General features: G+C 33.6%; 2 protein-coding genes across 2 annotated transcripts in view; one reads left to right on the forward strand and one right to left on the reverse strand.

The window, feature by feature from the left end:
* LOC145330791 (ribosome biogenesis protein BOP1 homolog) overlaps window positions 1–22,002 on the forward strand; it is a 92,232-nt gene that overhangs the window by 43,475 nt on the left and 26,755 nt on the right. The window lies entirely within an intron of this gene.
* Window positions 1,682–22,002, reverse strand: part of Ack-like (activated Cdc42 kinase-like) — a 178,206-nt gene continuing 157,885 nt past the window's right edge. The window contains exons 3-13 of the mRNA XM_080175422.1: window positions 21,835–21,968; window positions 20,970–21,054; window positions 20,481–20,620; window positions 18,494–18,662; window positions 18,010–18,113; window positions 14,729–14,831; window positions 13,638–13,794; window positions 6,401–8,552; window positions 5,745–6,246; window positions 3,959–4,024; window positions 1,682–3,517 (exon numbers count right to left, since the gene is read on the reverse strand). Coding sequence (XP_080031548.1) covers window positions 3,461–3,517; window positions 3,959–4,024; window positions 5,745–6,246; window positions 6,401–8,552; window positions 13,638–13,794; window positions 14,729–14,831; window positions 18,010–18,113; window positions 18,494–18,662; window positions 20,481–20,620; window positions 20,970–21,054; window positions 21,835–21,968 — 3,669 coding nt within the window. The 3' untranslated portion in view covers window positions 1,682–3,460. The remainder of the gene's footprint in view (window positions 3,518–3,958; window positions 4,025–5,744; window positions 6,247–6,400; window positions 8,553–13,637; window positions 13,795–14,728; window positions 14,832–18,009; window positions 18,114–18,493; window positions 18,663–20,480; window positions 20,621–20,969; window positions 21,055–21,834; window positions 21,969–22,002) is intronic.

Below are 22,002 nucleotides of genomic sequence, written 5' to 3' on the forward strand. Positions count from 1 at the left end.
GACTTTCAGACAAAAGTTATTTTATGAAAGAGTTGGTTGTCTGTTACATAAACTAATACCCTGGGTGTTATCCTAGGTTGTTGGACCTGACGTTAATGTCGTTTACATCAGCCATATGTTACAGACCATCATGACTATGGCAGAGCAATGATTGGACAAAGTGAATCTTAGATTAGCTAGCTATGCTTTAAAACCCTTATTAAACAATAACACATTTATATTTATGCAATTTTATTTGATAAAATTTAGTGCAGTTTTGATTTAAATAACACAAACCTTTTTATAAATGAGATTCAAAAATAACTAAGAATTCAAACTTAAAATTTTGCCCCAAATTCAAAATAATATTTAAAAAGTGCAAAAAGATTAAGCATAAGTATCAGATCAATTTGAATTAATAAAAGAATGATAAATATTTAAAATTGTGTCTTACTTAAATATTTTCTAGAAATATTTGTATACCATTCTTTCATTAATTCTAGAATATAATAAACATTTTAATATCTTCAAAATTAAAAAATCTACAAATTAAAATAATTTGGTAGATTGTTTTAGATAATAAGGCGGTGAGTAATGCAAAGCTTAATTACAATAATATTATTACAACTAATTATAGCAAAGCAAGCTGGGACTACGAGAAATATTAAAAACAATAAAATTAAAATTTTCTTTACATAATTATAGTTTTTTTACTTGATTTATATGTCTAAGTTTCTATAAAATTCTACACTTGATTATCTCTAATGTTAGGCATTTAACTATTTGATTTTTACAAACGATTCTTTATGCATAGTTAGGTTCACTGGCTAGGTAGCTGCCTTATATTACATTCAAATATAAAATACAACCATTAATAGAGAAAAATTAAATGTCTTATGCTTACTTAATATAAAAATCATTTAGCAGGTATTTTTTTAGGTTTGAGGTAAAATTTTGTTTCTTGTAAATATTTAGAAAATTCCTATTGTCGAATTGTCGTCAAAATTGTTATGAAAAGAGTTGATACAATATGTGTAAAACAGCTGAAAAACAGCACATATAAAATTTTGAAAAGAAAAGGCACTTGGTCCCGATTCTTTACGAGGGTAGATTCAGGAATAAAAAGTACTGGAATTCGAAGAAAAAATATTTTTTTCTTTTTTTACAACTGATTTTACAGATTTTGCTAAAAAATCTTTTAAAAAAATAGGTATGTAATTATTCTTCAGAATCCAGGTACTTTTTATCCTGGGTAGAGGTGATAAAATGGTTTAATCACATTTCTAAATATTGTGCACCTACATTAATAGTATAAAAGTTCACCAATAGAAAATAAGAAGAAATATCACTTCTTAAGATTGTTTTTTGTTTGTTAGTTAATTTAGGGGATTGGATAATCTATCACTAAATGCACCAAAATGTATTATTTTTAGTTATACAAGTATAAAAACTATTGTGTGTGTGTGTAGCCATAGTTTCTTAGTGTTTGGACCTAAGTAGTCATGGAGTAGGACGAGACACTTATGTATGCTAGCACCAGGGCCAGCTTAAGGTCCAAGCTTTAGTATTGAGAAATAAAAACTATTTAAAGCATTTAGTAAAAAGGCTGATATCTGTGAGTTGAAACAATATTAAGAGTTATTGAAAATTTAAATTGTAATTTTTTTAAATTTTAGCATATGCAGTGAAAAATAGACACCCTTTTTATATTAAAAATGCACTTAATCGATTAATCCACAACAGTAAGGGATACAACATTTTAGGTAGAGTAAGAAAAAAGACTAGCAGCTATCATAATGATTTTCGATGAAAAAGTTTAGAAATAAAATCAAGGATTGGCACATTTATACAGCATTAGGCTTTTTATGTTTCAAGGAAGACCAAATTTGGAGTTGAAATAAATCAAATGGCCTTACAAATAAAATCCTTGTAAAATAACTGAGCATTTAGATAAAATAATCACATAAAATTGTCTAAATATGGCCTAAAATAATTGTCATATATAGGTTTAATTTTCTTAAATATCTTTATCACCAAACAATCTTACAATCTATAAATAACGAGAGTGTAATTTGACAACAGATTGTGCCAAAAAAAATTATTTTGACTCAATTGTTGAAAGGGGACTATGCACCAACTAGAGTAAGTGATTTTAAACACCTTCTAACAGCAAACATGCGTTTTTTTTTATTGGCGAATATACTATGGTAAAAGTCCATATAACAAACATGAACTAGTATAATCACCAAAAAAATACTCAGATTCACGTCTGGAAGTTTCTTAAATCTACTTGCTCTCTTTCGTGCATAGTCCCCTTTAGCTCTCGCCACTTAATAATTTAGGTTTATAAATTATCTTAATCAAATAGAGAAACATAAACAATAGAACTTAACTTATAAAGATTCATAAATTTTGTACGAAAAGAAAAGAAATCAGATCTCGTCTACTATAATAAAATGATTATGTCTAGTTCTAATATTCACTAATAAATGGGAGATGATTCATTAGATTCTAGTTTTAAAATTATTATTCTCTATTAACACCAAACCTAGGAGTCAGTATATATAAATAAAATTCAAACTATTTAGATAAGTAACAGTTATATATCGAATCGTATTAAAGCTTTCCGCGGATTTAAAAATGAACAATTTTAAGATTAAAACTAGTGTTGTCAGCCCCGATATACCGATGGCACTGGCTAACAAAACTGGTTTTAATCTTATAATTGTATATCTTTATATTCGTAGAAAGCTGGATAAAATACGATACGATACATGATTTTTCAGTATGGCTTAGAACCGGTTTTAATCCAGCGGAAATTAATCGGTTTCAAAGCCATACTGCAATAATTCTTACACAATATTTGATAACATATTTATATTATTAGTCAGCTTAGATAATCAGAGGAAGTTAATACCAAATATTTGATGTCAAAAGATTTTTTTGCTTTTTTAAAACATGAGCATAAAGATTGTCAAAGTTTAATTAATAAAAAAAAAATCTTTCAGTTTTCTATTTTCCATTGTTATAAATTACTTACATTACTGCAGAATCATATGAATAAGTATATTGTTACATATAAAATCAGCTACAAGAGTTTACTTTTATAGAAAGTTATTGTGTACTACATAGATGTGTGTGTGTGTGTATGTATAATAATATTGCATATTAATTTAAATATTTTGGTTACTGTTTAGTTAATGTGGCATAGGTAATAGGTATGAATATTAGAGTAGAAAATATTTTATAGGGTTTTAAGAAAAAGGTTTAAAAATTAAAACTCCTCATTTAGAATCAAGATTTTACATTTCTAATGTGTCTTTTGAGATGAAAAGGGAATTTAATTTGTATAAAACTGTTTAATGCTTCATAAGGGAAAAGAATCGAAGAATTAAAAAAAAACCTAGGTAACCTTTTTCTATGAAACCCTTAATAATATTGTATGTATAAAGTATAAAAGTACTGAAATATCACTAGGTGTTTATTTGAATGAGGTCGCAGCCTTGGTCATATCCCAGTCATTGTTCATCAATGATATCTAAATGAAAAGAAGTTCTGTTAATATATTATATTATTGTCAATAACACAATTTAATTTTTACTTTTATAAAATTGACACAAAAAAGTAGGTATGCCAAAATAAATCCTTAATGCTGATTAACAAAACTAACCCATTTAAGTTATTGGTAAATTTTTTAATCATTTCTCATTTGAGCCAAACAATCAAAAGTTCTTTAAAGTATCCAAAGTTTTTCATTGATTTTTCGGGTTGAAATTTTTTTTCCACAATAGCCCCCAATGGGTAATTGCTTCGAGTCCAATTTTGATAAACTTCTAAAAGTCCTATTAAGACGTGATCAACTTTTACGTAAGCTTTCTAATTATCTTATTAATATTTACGCCTTACCCTATATGTAATCTATTTTAACACCAATATATATACCTAACCGTTTATCATACTCATTAGTTTTAAATATTACCTTAAGCTCGGAAAGGGAAGGGTTAGCAGAAGGAAGTAATCTCTTCAATTTGATTATCTTTATTGCCTGAAAAATAATATTTCGTCAAGAGTATAAATAAAGCATTCATTTTTACCCAATTATATATTGATTTTTCTCTATATCATGTTGATGTTAATGTAATTTTCTTGGCTGCTATATAAAATTAGCATTAGTAACTCCATTCCATATCTGTACGAGTATAAATGTGTTCCCCTGATTAATGAGCAGTGCCTCCCTAACTTTCTATGTCTGTCAGTTTTATACTTTAATGCTTATATACTAATGGATTTTTCATCGTTTCATACAAAACGTCTAGTTTCCATTGGATATGGTCCATATCTAATAAAGTAGGCTCCTTTGCAATGTTTAAAATTGGAAGTTTATATGAAATAAAAGTTGTCACAGATAGGGTAAGGGGGGGGAAATTTCGGTTTTTTTCGGTTTTTTTGAAAAAAAATGGGGTAAATATTAATATTTTCAAATGAAACCAAGACCAGTAGAAAGCTTACGGAAAGGATTATCAGGTCCTAAAAGGACATTATCCTAGGACTTTTAGAAGTTGGCCGAAATTGACCGCAAAAAAGTTACCGATATTTCCCCACCACCGGGGGAAATATCGGTAATTTTTTTCAACCTAAAAAAAATCGATGAAAAACGGCCAAACGGCCAGTCGAACATAAATAATCATAATTAGTATAGGTTATAGGGATTATCCACAAAAAGTTTCATAATGATCGGACTATTCCTTCTATGTTAAAAATGATTTTTTTTGAAAGACGCGAATTTTCGATTTTTTTTTTTCGAAAAATTTTTTTTTAAAAACTTAAAATTAATATAAGAAAAAAACGTATTTTATTACTTTTTAGGCCTGATCCTAAAAAAGCTCACATTGAACTATAGATTTAGCCCAAAAAACATGAAAATTGATTAAAAATTGACCTCAAAAATTGAATTTGAAGCAAAAGTGTCATCTTTGCAAAAAATCTTGACTACATTTTAACCTTAAAAAAATCGATGAAAAAAGGCCAAACGACCAAACAAGCGTAATAAATCATAATTAGTATAGGTGATTGGGATTAACCACAAAAAAATCATAAAGATCGGACTATTCCTCCTATGTCAAAAATATTTTTTTTCAAAGGGCCAGAAATTTTGATTTTTTCCTCGCAAAATTTTGATTCAAAAAATAAAATTATTTTTTTTTTGTTTTTTATCTGTTCTATTCATTTTTAGGCCTAATTCTTAAAAAGTCCATATGGAATAATAGATTTGACAAAAGAAAACATGAAAACATGACCTTAAAAGTTAAATTTTAATTTCTTTTGAAATTACCGATTTTTCCCCCGGCGCCAACTTTGGTCATTTTTGAAAAAAATATTAACCCGATTTTAAAGCTCTCAACGGATTTGGAAAAAGCGGGCAATTTCTAGTTCAAAAAGTTTTTCAGATCAGCTCTAGGTCTTACCAATTTTTGTGTAGGTCGATCTTTACACACCTACTAAAAAATTTTTGGAAAAAAAAAATTTTTCGTCCGACTTTGAGACCCAATAAGTACCCTTAATATTCATCTCACAAAAAATTCATTTTATACTTTTTTGTAGGCAATTTAATAAGGAACAAATTTGCTTTTATGTTTTTTTCTGTCATTTGAAAGAAACATGGAGAAAAAGGTCATTTAATGAAGGTAGGTCGAAATTACCGAGAATAGCCCCTTACCGAAACTTCCCCCCCCTTACCCTATAGTATACAAATACAATAAACTTACTTTATGAATATTCCAATCAGTAATATTGAGGGCGGCCAAACAATCATTCTTATCACTGGACACGCCCCCCAGCACCTTGCTCATAATCCTCACCTCATCACTATCCAACCCCCTCCTGCCCCCGCCACTCCCACCTCTACCACCCCTCCAGCTTTCAGCTGCCCCGCCCCCGTCCCCACCATACAGTCCCTCATTTCGCCCCCCTCTCCAACTATCATATAAATCTGAGGAATCCTCTTGACTGCCCCCCCTGTGGTGACGATTGTTCTGAGTGACAAATATTGATGCAAGACCCGCAACTGATGTTGTTGAAGGCGGATCTTGTAAGTTATCCAGAGCATCCATATTGCATGCAATTTCATCTTCAAAGGCATTATTGTACGTGTCAAAATTTTTGTTGCTGCTCGCGCTGCTTGATTTAGATATGGGTGCTGATGATTGTTGCTGGTATTGTTGACTTAGAGCAGCTACGTTGCTACGTGGAACGCTTGTTGATCTAAGACCTGTCAACGTAAATAAATATAAACTAAAGAAAAAGGAGAGTTTAAAAACCTATAATATACATGATTTTTCTCCTTAAATTATCAAAGACACATCTAAGATGCAAAAATAGTATTGATAAAACAAATCGAATTCTTTATTAATAGTTATTTATTCCTGCTAATGATGATTTTGATGAAGTTTGTGCTAGTGGCGCGTGTTCTTGCGGTGAATCTTCTTCCGTCAATTCTGCGCGTCGCGCCATATTTGCCGCAATACCGCTCGGAATAATTAGAGGATTTTTTCGCGTGTGACGTTTCCCTGATGTTACCGAGCTTTTTCTATCCTTTGGTGGCAGGGGTAGGAGGTTTACAGGTTCATCTACCTGAGAATTATATGTATCAACATCATAAGATTGTTTTCTGTGCGATGATTGGCTCATCCCTACCGGAGCTGACGTAGGTGGAAGTGATAGCCTGTGCTGTGAACTTGGATTGGGACTGTTTTTAGCACTGTAGCTTGTTGTCATCATGCCAGCTGTGTTGTTGCCTGACATCCCCTTGCCGGCAATTGTATGCGTTGACATTCCCATACCCGACATGGTGCTGGAGGTCATCATTCCCATGCCTGCAATTGTATTGCTGGAAATACCAGACATCATGCTGGAGGTCATATTACTCATCATGCCTCCCGAGGTCATGCTCATGGCCATACTGCTAGCGGCGAGATTAGTGTGTCCTCCGCCTCCATAATGGTGATGTCCATAAGAGTCTAGGTGGTCAGAACTAGCCGCCGCCATACACGCACTATTGGAAGACGAGGTAAAGCTTGGCTTGTCCCCCTCAATTAGCACCTTGTACGCGTCCCTGGCCTGTGGCGAAATGGCCGAATTCATATCCGACCGGGAATTGACTTCGTCGGTAAAATGTCTTGTCGGGGAGTGTGAGCCACTCTTGTGTTTGTGCGAGGTCACTGGAAATTTAAATGTAAACTTTTTGGTTGGAGAATTTGGTGTGATAGGAGAAACTTGAGGCGATGCATTAAACATATCGTCAGTGCAACGCTTATCCAGATCATGCATAGATTTGCTGGCAATTTGATTGGCCATTAAAATTGCATTTTCCAGAGTTCTTTCGTCGCTGGCCTTGATAGGCTTGACAAAAGCTGCCTTCTTGCCTTTGTGCTTGCGGGATAGTGTCATTGTTGTAACCTTATCAGCGAACTTGTGACAAGTGTCAACAATGCCTTGGATTCCATGGTGTTCACCTGATCCTACAGCTTCGTCCTTGTCATCTTCTTTGTTCTTGTTATTTCTGGAAGTGCCGCTAATGCCCTGAAGATTGTCATAATTCTCCAACTCACTAAAGACCTCATCCATGAGACTGGGCCCGAGATCGAGTGGCGAACCAAAATCTTCATTTTCCTCATCGCTGATGGACTGATATTGATGTTGTGATGAAATTGGCGGCAGGGTGGCACTTGAGTATGGGGCTAGCGTGCCCAATGGCTCTGAAATGGCCTCTGGTTGCTTGCGCAGGTAGCCAATGGCATGGCCCATCATGCGCGGCTGCGTCTGCTTTTCATGGCTAGTTTTTCGAGTGTTTGAAGACAACAATGGAGCAGAATCACTGGCATCTGAATCTGCTTTCCAGCTAGGGAAACCATTATCACTGCCTGTTGATGGTAACCTGCCACCAGCCCCAAGGCTTGCACTACTATGGCTTCCACCAACACTAGTCAAGTTACCATTGGTCGACCCGGAAGAAATAAAAGTAACATCTCCGAAAAAAGCACCGTCCGGCCCCACATGACCTGTGTGCTGAACCTGCCCGGTCGGACCACTGATCATGTCTCGGCTGATTTTCCGCCGGCTTGAGCGATCCCTGCTGCTACGCAGACCAGCACGTGTGAATATTCCCGGCTGCTCCTGCTGGCCCGTCCAGCTTGCCTGACTTGCTGGCAGATTGCCCAGATAAGTGACTGTATGTGAGGGTAGAAACATGCCAACTTTGCCCTGATTGTTGACACCCAACCAAAGTGTTCGGCCCGCAGGATCAGTATGCTCCATATTTGCACGTTTATCCAGCACAGTTAGGACATCCCCAACATTATATTGAAGTAGACCAGGACCACCGCCGGGCACAATAACCTGAACCTGCTCAGGTCTAGCATCATCCAGCATACTGCCGACCTCTCGGAAGGAAGGCCGATCGTCTGGTTTGTGACGCCAGGTGGCCTCCATAATTTGGTAAAAATCACGGGGACAATGGTTTGGTTTCTCTAGCCGCTGGCCACCATCTTCATCTATGGCCTCCAGGATTTGATGACCTAAAAAATAACATTTTTAGGTATTTCTTTAATAGGGCAGTGGCTATTGGAGCTCACTTATAATCTAGTATTGAATAAATAAGAAACACCAAAAAAGATTTCGGATAAATTAAATATTTTGAACATAATGCGATACTTGAATTACAAAATCTCAACAATTGTGAATGCTCCCTTAGTATTATGTATGCACAACATGATTTTAAAAAGCATAAACAAATATAAAAAGGTTTGATGTAAGAAAGAAAAAGTAATAATTGGATAAAATGAAATGGATAGGTCAAATAAAAGATCATAAAGTAAAATTAAGTTAACTAAAATTCTCCTTATTAAGGCTGTTTAACTTTTTATTCACGAAGTATTTTTTTATCAAGCATTAACATATTTTATCACCAAATTCTATCACCTAAGAGTCGTTTCTTGATATTAAACATGTGTGTTGATGTTTAACAAATAATGTGATGATACTAAAGATGCTTAATATGTTTTGCAGCCTGTTTGGCCTGCATGGGCCTTTTGTTCACACATTGGATTCAGGGATCTAAAGGGATAAGACAATGGCCGATAAATTGATGTACATCCCCAGTGTATTAATACACAAAATTACCCCTTTTATAGATTGAAAATAGTGGTTAAAACGTTGAGCAATCAACTTGAATGAATCAACCAATCAAAATTCACATAAGTCCCCAAAGTTGTTATACAAAAACTTTGGGGACTAGTGTAATAAACAGCCCATTGTCCCCTCTCTGTCAGCTTTGTATTACTAACAAACACTTAACAATAACATACTGTAGTTGTAACATTATAGATTCAGATCTTTTATTAAAAGGAGACAAATAAGGATACACCTCATCATTAAAAAGACATAATAATTTCACATCCAGTACAAAAAGAAGGGAGGTTAAGTGGAGAATTTTTAGCTAATGGGGTAAAAAAAGATTTTGTGCCTGAAATTACTGCCAAAAAAAAATATAAGACCACTTAAAAGAATGTCATCTCATTTTTTGTTTTCAATTAAAAAGAAAATAATTTAACTTATGCAAAATGGCGCAATTGAAATCCTTTGCTATTGGCGCCGTTTTCACAGACAGTTATCTCAAAAAGATTAAAAAGTATATCATCTTTAAAAAGTGTTAACAGTACTTAACACATTTTCTTCCTAAGCTTACTGCATCATATTACAATAACACACGAACGCAATCACTTAACAAAATTGTTTGTTCTAAAGTTAGGAGGAAGGGGAGAAATGCAAAGAGATTTTCAAGACTGCCAGTTGATTTAATTCAGCACAATGCTGAACTGTGAAGAAACGGCGGCAAGACCGTCGTCGCCGTCGCCAGAAAACAACCTTTCCCGGTATCAAAAAGCTACGACAGGAAATGGCGGTTAACGGCGTTTCCATTTCTTCAAAGATTCATATTTTTCATGAATAAAGCAGTAGTCAAGGAAATCCCTGTGCGATAAATCTTTTTTAATGTGAAACTTACCCTTCCCCCCCATTTTCGATTAATATTATTCATGAAAGATATAAGTATACAAAATGTCATTTATTAATTGTTCTTGCATGAAACTATAATAATAAATATATTGTTAGATGCATTTACTACAGACGAAAAAACTAAACTATCATATTTCCTAACTTTTTTACAATTTTTATTTAATACTTATGTACATTATTTACCGCAAATATCACCTCATAAATAAGACATTTTTTTATAAACAAGAAAAGCTAAATCCATAAAAGCCAAGATCAACAAATAAAACAAATTAACATTATAAAAATTCGTCCTGAATCATTGTTTTTAAGTAAATAAGACGATGCCTAAAGCTATCCATTACGCACGCACAGCTACAATCCTAATGTAGAAAAGCTTCGCAAAAAAACATACATTTATGAAATGCATAACAGCAAAAAATACTTTTTTTTGTGTGTAACTTCCAATAAAAATTACATTTGTGTCAAATATTTAAGATTAACTAACTAGAAATTTGAAGAAAAAAACGCGACAAGTACTTTGATGTACTTGCTAAATACTAAAAAGCTAAGTATGCATGTACTAGCGAATGCGTCCCTAGCATCTAGGGCTCTGTACACTAATGGACAGGGAAAGCAGAAAAATAGCATGAAATCACCTGAAGACTTTAATCTAAAATATAATAGTCTAAAACCATCCCAGGACCTTTATGAAGCTTATTCAAATGGTAATCAAAATCTTTAGAATATGAAAAGTTTTTTTTAATGGCTTATTAAGTTATTTTTTTACTTTTTTTATGACGAGTTGAAATATGTCTATCTATAATACAAAGTAGCTTGATGTCTGTCCGTCCGTCCGTCCGTCTGAAGCTTAAGATCTCGGTAACCACTGAACCGATTGGATTCTACTCTTCAGGGTATATACCTATCGGTCCTGTGGTGGTTTTAAGCTATTTTCTTGGGGGGTGAGACTCCCCCAACCCCTCCAAAAATAATAAAATTTACCACCCCAAAAAAAAAATAATTTTCTCGAGAACACATTAAACTATGAGCAGCACCAGTAGTAATTTTCTTGAGAACACATTAGACCCGTTTAAATAACGAATTTTGCGAATTCGTTATTTAAACGAGAAAATGTTTTCCTGCTGGGTAGGTGCAAAAATTTGCGATCCGTTCTGCTGGGTAAGTAATAGAAGATGTAATTATACCTCTTGGGGCAAAGCCCCTAGAGGCTAGGGGCGAAGCCGCTAGTAAAATAAATAGAATTCAAGCTAAACTGATATTGCAAAATATATATATAATTCAAAAATACTTACTTTGACGCACAGATGTACCTTAGTAATATAGTAAATGTTCCAATAAAAAAGATGAAGATACTTAATGGGCCTTGTAATATATGATGATTTTATTATATTTAAACCCTGCATTTATTATATAACTCACAGTGGGATCTTTTGCCAAAAAACGGGACATTAAGGGTAGACAAAAGTAAACATCAATAAAAAAGCTTGTATTTGACGAAATGATGTAATTTCTTTTGCTTTAACTCAAAAATAACATAAATTTTGCTCCTGTTAACTTCTAATGTGCATTTGGTAAGTACGTCTGGCGGTTTTGGAGGAGCGAAGCTACCCTATTTTTAAAAAATCTATAAACCTTCATAACTTTAGTTAGGATAGGAATATTTTAACAAAATAAACGTCTATGTAAATATTTCTTCAATGCAAACAATGTTTGTGAACATGAATATAGCGTCAGGTGCACCCAGTTCGAGTCCCGGCATTTTTAGGTAGGTCCAGTATAAGTAAAATAGGACACTAATAAGGCATGTTTTCTAATGTTTTTTTTTTACAGATATAAACAACAATAACATAATTTTCAAAACACTTTTGATTTTGTGTTAATACCTTTATTCTAAGTCTAGCTATCTTCATTTAAAGTTTGTATAAGAATATAAACATAATTGCTTATAGTATATTCTCTCTCAAACGTATATTTCTTTCTCTCTCTCAGACGCATATATAATGTTTTTGCAATATTATAATTAATCCCCGAATTTGAATTTCTGCTGAACCAAAACCAGTTAGAAATACAATTTTTTTCAGAACACATGAAATTTAGCAAATTTAATTGTTAAAATAAAAGTATTTATAAGTCATCTTTTTTTAAGGTCTCCTTGTTCCCTTAAATGTCCATTAAAACTGCGAGAACGGCAAAAATCGTTAAAAATCACACTTACGGCGGCAAATAACTGCGAAACTGTTTGCCGGAGGCAAATAATGCATAAGTAAAGAAAGTTCCGCCTCAAAAAGTTAGAAAACATTGCAGAGATGACTTTGGGCTCTAAAATGACTCCTTCCCCCTCTAACGAGGGAAAATTTCAAATTAACAAGAACGAAATTGTTCAAACCATGCAATGTAAAATGCTCAATTACTCAAAAACGGCCGGGAGGCCCCAGGTTATGAAAACTGTTTTAAACACAATACATGTTGCATATTAATATTATTATTGCAAAACCCGGGGCATCCTGGCCGTTTTTGGGTAAAATGGAGAAAACTGATTTTTTGGGGTTAAAAATCTTAATATTTTTGGTGAAATTTTCTCACAAAATGTCAATTTACACCACTAAAAAAATATTTTTTTTTAAATTTTTCTTTAATTAGACATTGGTACAGGTATCTGAAAAGTACCTCAATCAAAAATTATTTTCATAAGATGAACATAAATGTATTTTTTGTTGCTTTGAAAAAATTGTGTAAAAAAATCTGGAAAATCATCAAAACTGAAAAGAAATTTTTCACTACCTTTTTTAAAAATGGCATAAATCCGCCAAAAATGAATATTTTTTAAAAATTTCTTTTCTAGCTGTCTACTTACAGCCATTATTAATTCCTAGGATAGATAAAAGTCAATTTTAAATTTTTTGGATGTCCCACTGGATCCCACTGTATAACTATTCATTCCTTTTCTTTAAATACTACCATGCTTATCATTTACCCGTTATGCTTAAGGAAAATTAAATCTGCCCCCATACAACGCTTTGTTTTTCAGATTACTACTTCTCCCCTCTGTGAGACATCAGGAGTGTATATTTTGTACAATATTAATTTTTCCCCCATGCTGCAGAATATTTCATTTTTCCCCGCTAGTTTTTTCCCCCAAGGAAGAGAAAAAATGTTTACAGACCTCTTTATTCCCCCCCCCCCCCCCCTAACATATTTTTAATTGCACCCCTGTGAGACACTTAATTAATATGTAAACTTGATCTTGACACATGAAACTAAAACATCACATGTGTCTCCCCATTAATAACATTATTTCAAACATATGATCCAGATCACGTACATAAATCTCACCCAAGATATTATTTTTTAAAAAGAATATATGATATGTCCCTTTGAAAGTGAAATATGGTTTAATATTAATATTTTTCTAAAAAAAAAGTAATGGCTAGAATTAAAATCTAAATTAAGCTACATAAAATCATATACCTAATGCTGCATAAACCTCTAATTTCAATCTGCAGAATGGGTAATTTTGTTTATCATTATTGGAGATGCACATCAATTTATCAGCCGTTGTTTTATCCCTTTAAATCCCTGGCTAGTACCTGTCATAGCAGCCCAAGGTTGAAAGCCGTAGCTGAACATCTCCCACATGGTGACACCGAAGGCCCACACGTCGCTGGCACTGGTGAACTTGAGGAAGTTGATGCACTCTGGAGCACACCAGGCTATTGGCAGCTTTAGGTTCACGTTGAAGTTGGTCTATACAAAGAACAGTTATTTATTGCCTCGTATTATAGACGGTATTCCGCGGATATAAAAATATACAATTTTAAGATTAAAACCAGTTTTGTTAGCCTCGACATGCCGAAGGCAAGGGCTAAAAAAACTGGTTTTAATATTATGATTGTACATTTTAATATTCGTAGAAAACTGGATACGATACGATATTAAAACCGGTTCTAATCCAGCGGATAATAATCGGTTCCGAAGCCATACTGGAAATATTATATTTATTTGTTCTTCTTCATTTTTTGGAGTTTTGTTGTGGGGATGAGACAATCCATTGGAGGGAAACTAATACCAACTTTGCGTAGGAGTTTCACGTACAGCTATATTGCATTTTAAAAATTGGATTCAAACCAATACTAGGAATAAATAGAATAAATCCAAAAAATTAAACATGTGTTTGCTAACTTTGCTTACTGGACAGATCAAAGTCTATTTTTAATTCAAATATCTAACTGGCTATCCTGAGCAATAATTAGGCCATTCACTATAAATAATAAGGGGCGTCGTAGCTCAGTGGTAACACACTGAGTTACGGTGGTGAGAGTTCGAGTTCTAGTCCCCATGTGGCAACTCGAATTTCTCAATTGAATACATTCACGCAACTTCCCCTGGTTGTGTAAGAAGGGGATTATTGAGTAAGTTTGGATACTCAATAGCTCCTCTGCGTAGAGCGTCATTCATTACGGTGACTTAATTTGGGACACCTGCCATACTCGGCGAGGGTGAGGTAATAATGAGTAGCTCTCATGAGATAGCGGGTCAAGTCATAATGTGCTTGAACGTGGAGCTTGATAGCCCTAGTGGCTATACAAAAGTGTCTCAGCCTACTCCATGACTACTTAGGTTCAAACCCTACGAAACTATGGCTAATCAATCAATCAATCAACCTATAAATAATCCATACCTGATAATAGTCTTTACCAACTCCAAGTGCCCTGGACAGACCAAAGTCTGATATTTTGACTAGATTTTTACTGAACACCAGAATATTGCGGGCTGCTAGATCTCTAAAATAAAAAGTATTACAATATTAGTTACTAGCGGCTACGCCCCTAGAAGCCTCTAGTGGCACTTAAGGTAGAAGGGGGAAAAGTCGACCTCATCACAATTTAAATTTAAGTTTCAAAAGAGTAAAAAAATATTTTTTTTGGGGGGGGGGGGGGGGTGAAGACACCCTCCCCAAAAATAGTCTAAAACCTTCCCAGGGCCTATAAGAAGCTTCACTGTAAAGGAGAACAATATCGGTTCAGCGGTTAGCGAGATCCTTCGGGACAGACAAAAAACGCTTACTACTTTATATAATAGGATTGCTATGTTTTCAATTCTATATTATAAATAGGGTTGGCAATCCGCCGAATTTTAGGGATGGATTTGAGTTCTTACAAAAATCCGCCAAAATGAAAAGCGGATTAATTCGTGGATTGCGGATTTCTAGCAATATTTTTAAAGGTGCTTCTATAAATTTTAAAAAAGTCTAGACCCTACAGAGCCAATTTCTAACCCTCAATTAACCTAACCTAATTAAAATAAGCATGTAAGGCTACTGTGAAAAGTAATAGAATTTCTGTTTGTCCAGATTCGTCCTGTCGACAATTGATCCCATCAATCCCCAAACTTTAAGAGAAGTTCAGTATTGAGGGCAGGTTTGGAGCTACTTTAACAAAACCACTGCACTAGTCTCCTAATATAATGTAGCAAGGTTTTATTTAGTGTATGCCTTTAAGTTACAACAAAAAAATCTAAACAAAGGGTCTTTAAAATCGTTCATAAAATAACTTTCCGTATTAAAGAATTCTATAAATCTTTCAAAATCAAAATAAGCTTCTATCATTATACATATGTGACCAAGCCTTTAATTTTTTTTTCATTTAAGAGATCAACAAAAATATAAAGTACCAATGATAACAATATCCATAAGTAACGAAAATTGAAAATCACGAAACCAATTACCTACATATGTTTTAATATTTATATGTTTTCTTAGAATGACTAACAAATCAACAATTTAAGTAGCCTATATATTGAATCTTTTAAAAATTAGCCGCCTATCTTGAAAACCAACGGCGAATTTCACATTTTCCACTGAACGTACGAATAATAGAGTAGCTTCGATTCTCAAAATAATTTTAAACTTAAAATTTGTTTTTTAAAATTTTTGACATAAAACAATCATGTTACCCAGTACATTTTTTAATAGAAAGCTTACAATTTTCAAATATAAACATTTCAAATTCTTGCGTAAAAGTGAAAAGAAAACGTAAACACAGATATCTGTTACATAAATATTTATATAACCGTATTTACATTATTTGCCCTTGATTAAATATTCTCTAAACCTAGGTAGAAAAATTATCAAATTAGGTTAAAGCCATTGAATTTTGAATTTTTTGAACAATAGGTAATTTGTTTAAAATGTGTACTTCTTTTTTTGCATCAAAATATCAAATTCCACGAAAGATCTTTTTTGCAATTTTTTATTTTGATAAAATTGTTTGTACACTTTTATCAACGATTTATGTAAGCTTTGTTTTTAATTCTAAGCACAAATACATTGTAATAGTAGGGATATCATTATTTCTTACTTGATTAACATAACTTCTATAAAGAATATCTTCTATTAGGAAGGGTAAAAAAGACAAAAAAAATTATTCAAACGTTAAAATAATGTAATTCGTTAAGAAGGTGTTACACACAAATTGAAAAATAAAAACGCAAATAATCGTTCCAGTTTTATTCTTAATTAAGAATGTTTTATCCTTTTTTTGTATCTTAAGACTTTAACATTTTATCTATAACCATAAAATGTCTCTCTTGCTAATATGATTTGTAAAAAATAACACATGCCCATACGAGAATGTTTATATACGAAAATTCCCTTTTTAAGTACATTAGAGATCTTTAGGGATAAGACAATGGACGATAAAATAATGTACATCCCTAATTATGATATATGAAATTACCCCTTATGGGGTTGAAAATTATAGGCACTGCTAATTTAAAACTAACCAATAATAATTAAATTACAGTACCCGAGTTTTTGGGTCAACGAATACAATATCGTTGTTATAAACTTTGGGTATCCGTTTAATTTACAGGTCAATGTACCCTCCCTCCCTCCCTGATTGTTTAGTGAATGTGTTTAACTTTATAAAAAATGTTTATACAGACGTCTGTCTCGCTATTTCATTATAACACTCTTGTAGAATAGTTATTTATCGCATCGTATTATAGACAGCTTTTCGCGGGTATAAAAAGAAAAAAATGTAAGATTAAAACTGGCACTTATTGAATTGCATGATTTTTATTTTAATATTCGTGGAAAATTGTCACTAATACGATTCTATACATGATTATTCAGTATGGCTGAGAACCGTTTCTAATACAAATATTAATCGGTTTCGAACCCTTACTGGAAAACAATATAAGTATGTAATTCATTAATTTTATGTAATCGTACACAATAAATATATCAAACACGAATGCTTGAGAAAGGTAGATAGATTGATGCGATCATATTTTAAGATTTATAAAAATAAGGTCAAGTATGTCCATAGGTAGATTTACCATTTAAAATGTTACATTTTTGTTATTACTGTGCAACTCCTGTATATTTTTAAAAGCGAAGCTTTTCTATAATTAGAGTCGGTCCGTCCGTACGTCCGTAACGGATATATTTTTTCGTTAATTTAGGCCTGTTAGAATTGTCCTATCGATTTCAAACTTTGCATGGTGATTCCTGTAGTAGTTAGGTACCTACGAGTTAGAAAGCGTAGCAACTCTATAATCATTACCAGAATGTCCGTACGTCCATTTTAGACATGTTGATTTTTTACATTTTTAACAACAAATTTTTGGGTGACCTAATTATCCGATTGGTCTGATTTTTGGTATACTGATTCCTGGGACAACAAAGTACAATATTATAAGCGAGGCAACTCTATAATAAAGTCCTAAAAATGTAAGAATGTCCAAAAACATAGTCCTGTATCAAGCAGTTTTTCAATAATTTACTTACAATTTTGCTTTGACCCTTATACATTTACATTCTGATTATTCAGTTCTGACATTACAAGTGTTAATGTCCGTTTGTCCTACCGTTTCAAAGCTTCGCTTTTATGGATGTTGTCATCCTTGTTTTGTTAAGTCTATCATTAATGTGAACATCTCTCATAGCTAATACGTCACCTGTGTATTAACCGTTTTTCCTCCAGATAAACCATTCCCTGGCATATCTGCTGACAAAATTCTGCCAGGCATGGAACTGTGAAGGTTGACCGTAAACTTGTCTCCTAAAATGTTAATAAAAGATAAAAAAATTTCTGTACAGCAATCAAATGTTCCCAATTTCACATCCTTCCTATTTACTTTGTGATAAAACTTTAAGATTAACTTTAAAACGTTCGAACTTCTAGTTGGTCAAATTTGAAAGGAAATAGGCACCCGGGTCGTATTTGACCTGCAAACTGACAATTTAACAGTTTTACGCATATTTTTTTATTAATCTCAGCTGAGAATCTGTTTGTATCTAGGTAAAATGATCGAATTCGTAGCAGTGATAAAAAAAACATGATATAATAACACGATCTTTTACATGGGATATTTGAATTACGCTTCTTAAGGAAAATTGCATAATGAACATAATGCATTTTATTCAGTATAAAATGCTTACCCTTAGACACTCCAACAAGGATCTAAGCGGGGCAAGTTCAGTTATGAGCATGATGGTCTCGGAGTCGAGTACAACGCCGTACAGACGGACAATGTTGTTGTGGTCAATGCTTTGCATCATCTCGTACTCTTTCATAAACTCAACTGTGTTGTTCTGCATTCGCTTCTTACTATAAATATAACAATTGGTCAAATAAATTCAAATAAATATACCTATAGATATAAAATGCTGATAAGGGGGGGGGGGGGGGTTTAATGCAACCATCTCGTAATCAGTGAGCAAATGGCACTTAGAATTCGAATTTTGATCTGGAATTTTGCATGAGTAATCCTTGGTAGGTCTATTTTCCCTAAATTGAACAAAAAGTTGGAAAAGTAACGGCTAACGGCTCAGCAGTTTAGCCATTTTTAAAACTATTTCAAGGGAAATCATCACTAAACCTATCTCCACATAATCCTCTATGCTGCTCCAAAACGTTTTCAAACTGTTCTAGCCGCTAGTTGCTGGTACTAGAAATCTAAAAATGATTTTTTTTGTATCATTTCACATGATTTAAAGCAAAAATATGTTTCAAAAAGTTAATTCCTACATAATTTATGGAAGATTTGCCCTAAAAATAGCCAAAAAACGGCTAAACTTTTTGTTCGATTTAGGGAAAATAGACCTACCAAGGATTACTCATGCAAAATATCAGATCGAAATTCGAATTGTAAGTGCCATTTGCTCACTGATTACGAGATGGTTGCATTAAAAAACCCCCCTTTTTGCACATTGCTCGCAATCACAAATCTTTTGCAAGGGAAGACAGAAATAGATTTTAAAGGTGATTTTTTCTCCGAGTGGCCTATCTTAGCGAATTAGAGTGAATAAAATTAGGCAGAGTTGTAGATCCGGGTTCTTGGACTCAAAAAAAATGCGGAAAAAATGGAAAAATCTACCTAAATTTATATAAAATAGTCACTTACAAATACATTCTCGTGATGAGAGCCAATCTTTAAGGTTTAGGTTCAGACTTAAAAATTAAAAGTATTGTTGACTTCGAGATTAAGGAACAAATATTTTTTGAAAAATTTGGTGACTTTATTTTTATTGTCAAGGATCCGGGGTCGGATCCGGTAGGATCCGGATCCGCACTGACCAAATTTGGAGGATTCGGATCCGGATCCGCATACAATCAATGCAGATCCACAACTCTGAAATTAGGAATTATACCATCTATAATACAAAGTAGTACGATGTCTCTCTGTCTGTCTAAAGCTTAAGATCTAAGTAACCACTGTACCGATTGGGCTCTACTCTTCAGGGAATATACCTACTGGTCCTGTAATGGTTTTAAGTTATTTTCTTGAGGGTGAACACCCCCACACCCCGCAAAAAAATGAAAAACACCCTCAATTTTTTTTAAAACTAAAATTAAAAAAGGGGGGTCGACTACACCCCCCCCCCCAAAAAAAAAAATTACCCCCAAAAAACATTTTTTTTTTATATTTTTCTTTTTAAATTTTAATAACACAAAAATAGGTTGATCAAACCTCTTGGGGCACAGCCCCTAGAGGCTAAGGGCGAAGCCGCTAGTACTCAATAAAGCAGTGTTTCGGTGCCATTTTGATGCGGCTCCGGCGAGCCGTATCTGGAAATACGGCTCCGGATCCGACCTAAAATCAAGAAAAAATCGACATATTTTTTCCCCCATAAAAATATTTTTTTTTTTTTTGACTTTTGAAGGATTTAGAAGTTCAATATTTGATAAAAATGGACTTTAAAAACTTAAAAACTTAACGAAAATTAAGGCTCCGGCAAAATATGGCAGCATTAACGTTATTTCTAAAATAAATTGAAAATAAGGGGGGAGGAAGTAGCTTTTCGATCGTTTAAGATTAGTTTATATTGGGCACTGGATAGCTCCACCTATTGTTCCTACACAAAGATTAAAGAATACGACAGTTGACCTCTCCCTGCACCCTGTAATAGTTTTAAGAACTGATACCTGAGACACTTGACGGCAACCTGATGGCGCATTCCATCCTCATCCGTCCAGACACCCTGCTGGACAACCCCGAACTCGCCCTCACCAAGCTCCTTGTAGACAGTCACACTGTCCGCAGGGATCAGGTGTTGGGTGGGAACCTAGGATTTTTGTATTATAAGGAAAGAACTTTAAATGAAATACAAATGGATGTAGCAGCAGAACATAAGTGGATATTATGACAAGAGAAAAATTGTTATTAATTTCGGTTAATATTTCCCCTGTCATTTATTGGTCAGTTGCTTCATCCAGTACGAGGGGAGGGGATCGGGTAAAGTGGAGGGAATCTGGAGATATTATTTTAGCCCGCTACAAGTTTACTTTCTTAGAGTACATAAAAATCTGGTGTAAGACCCAAGTAAATAAATCCATTAAAATATCATATATGTCTTTTAACAAATGCGTTAAAAAGTTCAAACTACAAGAAAATAAAAAAAAATACATATATACCTTAATGGAACCTTTAGCAGAAAGCATCTCATCCCCAAGAAGAAATTCGTCCTTGCTAACCTCATCTTTTCTACCCAATAATTTCCTGAAATATAAAAGTTCAAGAATAATGCTCATCTTTGTAGAAAAGTGGTGTACATTCTGCATGGGATCCCCTGCTAAAGTGGGGGAAAATAAAGAAATAAACTGTCCTGAAAACATTTTTTCCCACCTTTTGGGGGGGGGGGGGGGGGGGGGGAGAGAAATTAATGAAAGGTGAAAAATGAATAAAGTAACAGGGGTGTATATTTTGCAAAATTGACCCTGGTAAAGGGGGGGGGGGGGAATAAAAAAAATATAGGAAAATGTTGGGGGGGGGGGGATGTAAAAAGTTAAGAGAAATGACACATTTTTTCTATTTTTCTCCCCTCCTTGGTGAATAAAATAATGTGTGGTAGGAGGGATAAGATAAATAGAATAAAACGTTCTAATTTTTTTTACTATTTTCCCCCCTTCCTTGATTGAAAAAAAACAGGAGGGGAAAAAATAAAAAATTTGCAGCAGGGGTGAAAAAATTTATCTTGTGCAGAATATTCACCCCTGTAAAATAAAGTTTTTTCAATTATCAAATTTTTTTTTCAAGCAAGGAAGGGGGTTCCTTGCTTGAAAAAAAACAGGAGGGAAAAAAAAAATTTGCAACAGGGGATAAAATGAATATTGTGCATAATATTCACCCCTATTGTAGTATTGACGTTTGATGCATATTATCAATATGCACGAAGTTATAACCTTAAAAAACCTTGTATAAAAGTAAAAATATTTGAGTAGATTGCATTTAGTACTTAATTTTATTTAATCAAATTTGACAAAGAAATTGAATCCCTACCTAAGTTTACTAGCATAACTGGTGGAGCTGTGTTTATTGTAAAGATTTTTCAGCCGTCTTGCCTCGGGTTTAGACATTCCTAACGAGGAAAGGTCTTCGTCTCGTACATATTTCAGCTGTCCAACATTCTGAATCTAAATATTAATAGAATGTTTAATATTGTAATTA

The sequence above is a fragment of the Acartia tonsa genome, chromosome 1 (genome assembly GCF_053477335.1).
Source record: "Acartia tonsa isolate MP-2025a chromosome 1, ASM5347733v1, whole genome shotgun sequence".
Taxonomy (NCBI): domain Eukaryota; kingdom Metazoa; phylum Arthropoda; class Copepoda; order Calanoida; family Acartiidae; genus Acartia; species Acartia tonsa.